The following is a 2,500-nucleotide window of genomic DNA, read 5'->3' as shown; positions in this document are numbered from 1 at the left end:
GCAGAACAGACTGTTAGCAGAACAGACTGTTAGTTAGCAGAACAGACTGTTAGATAGCAGAACAGACTGTTAGATAGCAGAACAGACTGTTAGCAGAACAGACTGTTAGTTAGCAGAACAGGCTGTTAGATAGCAGAACAGACTGTTAGATAGCAGAACAGACTGTTAGATAGCAGAACAGACTGTTAGCAGAACAGACTGTTAGTTAGCAGAACAGGCTGTTAGATAGCAGAACAGACTGTTAGATAGCAGAACAGGCTGTTAGTTAGCAGAACAGACTGTTAGATAGCAGAACAGACTGTTAGATAGCAGAACAGACTGTTAGTTAGCAGAACAGACTGTTAGATAGCAGAACAGACTGTTAGATAGCAGAACAGACTGTTAGCAGAACAGACTGTTAGTTAGCAGAACAGGCTGTTAGATAGCAGAACAGACTGTTAGATAGCAGAACAGGCTGTTAGTTAGCAGAACAGACTGTTAGATAGCAGAACAGACTGTTAGATAGCAGAACAGACTGTTAGATAGCAGAACAGACTGTTAGATAGCAGAACAGACTGTTAGTTAGCAGAACAGGCTGTTAGATAGCAGAACAGACTGTTAGATAGCAGAACAGACTGTTAGTTAGCAGAACAGGCTGTTAGATAGCAGAACAGACTGTTAGATAGCAGAACAGACTGTTAGCAGAACAGACTGTTAGATAGCAGAACAGGCTGTTAGCAGAACAGGCTGTTAGCAGAACAGGCTGTTAGATAGCAGAACAGACTGTTAGATAGCAGAACAGACTGTTAGATAGCAGAACAGGCTGTTAGTTAGCAGAACAGACTGTTAGTTAGCAGAACAGACTGTTAGTTAGCAGAACGGGCTGTTAGATAGCAGAACAGACTGTTAGCAGAACAGGCTGATAGCAGAACAGACTGTTAGTTAGCAGAACAGACTGTTAGCAGAACAGGCTGTTAGCAGAACATTAAACAGGCAAACAATAACATGTATGCAAATTAAAAACAGTTATGGAAATGGATCCAGTTCAAGACTTGCTGGACTGTGTTCAGCTGTTTGTCTCACTTCCTCTTTCTGCTTGGAAACGAAACAAGATAAAGCTAAAGACAAAGTTTCTGGTTCACTTTGTGTCTGATTTCCTCTTCATCTTCTCTAAAATAAATCTCTCAGCCAATAGCTTCATTCTCTGTGGTTCCGTTAGGCCCCGCCTCCTGTCAATCAACCCAGTCAAGCCAACAGACAAACCAGAGCAAGACTCCTCCTTGAAGCAGAAATTAAAGCTAGATTTAAAATGCTGCTCTCTTGTTTTTCTGGGAGGATCTCCTACTATTTGTTTCAGAATATTTACTGTGAAAAACAACTAAGACGAAGGAAAAATATCACATATCTCTAATGATGTGATAAAAGCTGAAAAACTATCAGTGATTGAAAAAATGGAATGCAGGAAATGAGACAGAACTGACCTTTAAGGTTTTAAAGTTGTTAAATGTTGCATTAAGAATGATGTGGCTGTGTAAATCTGTTTTCTGCAGTTTAACAGAAGGGCATCATCAATCAGTTAATCAGTCAGTCAGTCAGTCAGCAGTGTGTTCTAGTGTTTTCTAATGGATCAGAGCCTAACGGCCTGCTGGACGGCTCGCCACAGTCGCCACCTGACCTTTAGCCGGCTGCGCCCGTCACCATGGCAACCGACCACAAACACCAGTCGATTAGCGGCAGAATGAAGCAGCAGATGAGTCACACCTTCAGCAAACTGTTTCCACCTGCCTGATGTTCAGGAAACTGAGAAACCTGTGGGAACAGCAGGCAGATTTAGGTCCAGTGGACAAAAGAAGACATTTTTCTAGATTTCCAAAGATGTTCACTTTCAGGTGTTTTTCAAGTTTTGATTTATTTGCCCATTTGTCCACTGGAAAACACTAAATAGATGTTTGATGGTTGTGGTTCCTGATGTGACCACAAAACTACTGAAAACTATTGAAGCACGCCACAGTTCTGCTAAAAGTTTAAATATTTTTAACTTCTAGTGAAGTTAAAAACACGCTAAGCTGATGGGAGTATGCAATAAGTCCTTTCCATCGGAAATAACCAGAAAACAAAGGCGGTGTTTTATAAATGATCTATGGATCAGTGGGCTGGATGGAAAATTGAGTAATGGATGAATAGATGAGTGGGTGGATGGATGGCTGGAGGATAAATTAACTGATGGGTAGATTGATGGGAGAATTGGATCGATGAGTAGAAGGATGGATAATGGATGGACATGAGATGGAGGGACAGAGTAGATGAATAGTACAAGGCATGGGTAGATGCATGGGTTTATGTATGTTTGTGTTTATGGATGGATGGAAGGACAGATCAGGTTCCAGCTGGTCCTTGAAAACTAAGGAACTGTCAATATTTAAGGCCTTTGAAAGTGTTAAAAAGCCTTAAACCAGTTATTGGCCCTTCTTGTTTCTCCATGTGATGTCAGGTTCCTCAGATGAATCAGAGCAGGCTGGAC

General features: G+C 41.4%; 1 protein-coding gene across 2 annotated transcripts in view; it reads left to right on the top strand.

The window, feature by feature from the left end:
• LOC139640059 (intermembrane lipid transfer protein VPS13C-like) overlaps positions 1-1,293 on the top strand; it is a 23,838-nt gene extending 22,545 nt beyond the window's left edge. For both annotated transcript variants that reach the window (XM_071514220.1, XM_071514219.1), the window contains one exon: positions 1,199-1,293. In XM_071514220.1, the coding sequence (XP_071370321.1) occupies positions 1,199-1,263 (65 nt within the window). In that variant the 3' untranslated portion in view covers positions 1,264-1,293. The remainder of the gene's footprint in view (positions 1-1,198) is intronic.
• The last annotated feature ends 1,207 nt before the right edge of the window (positions 1,294-2,500 follow it).

Source organism: Centroberyx affinis, unplaced genomic scaffold (genome assembly GCF_046629955.1).
Source record: "Centroberyx affinis isolate AG114_WGS23_722 - 3 ecotype Tasmania unplaced genomic scaffold, CSIRO-AGI_Caff_v1 ptg008256l_1, whole genome shotgun sequence".
Classification (NCBI taxonomy): Eukaryota; Metazoa; Chordata; class Actinopteri; order Beryciformes; family Berycidae; genus Centroberyx; species Centroberyx affinis.
The sequence above is the reverse complement of the archived record's forward strand: the minus strand, read 5'-3'. Positions and strand labels throughout refer to the sequence as shown.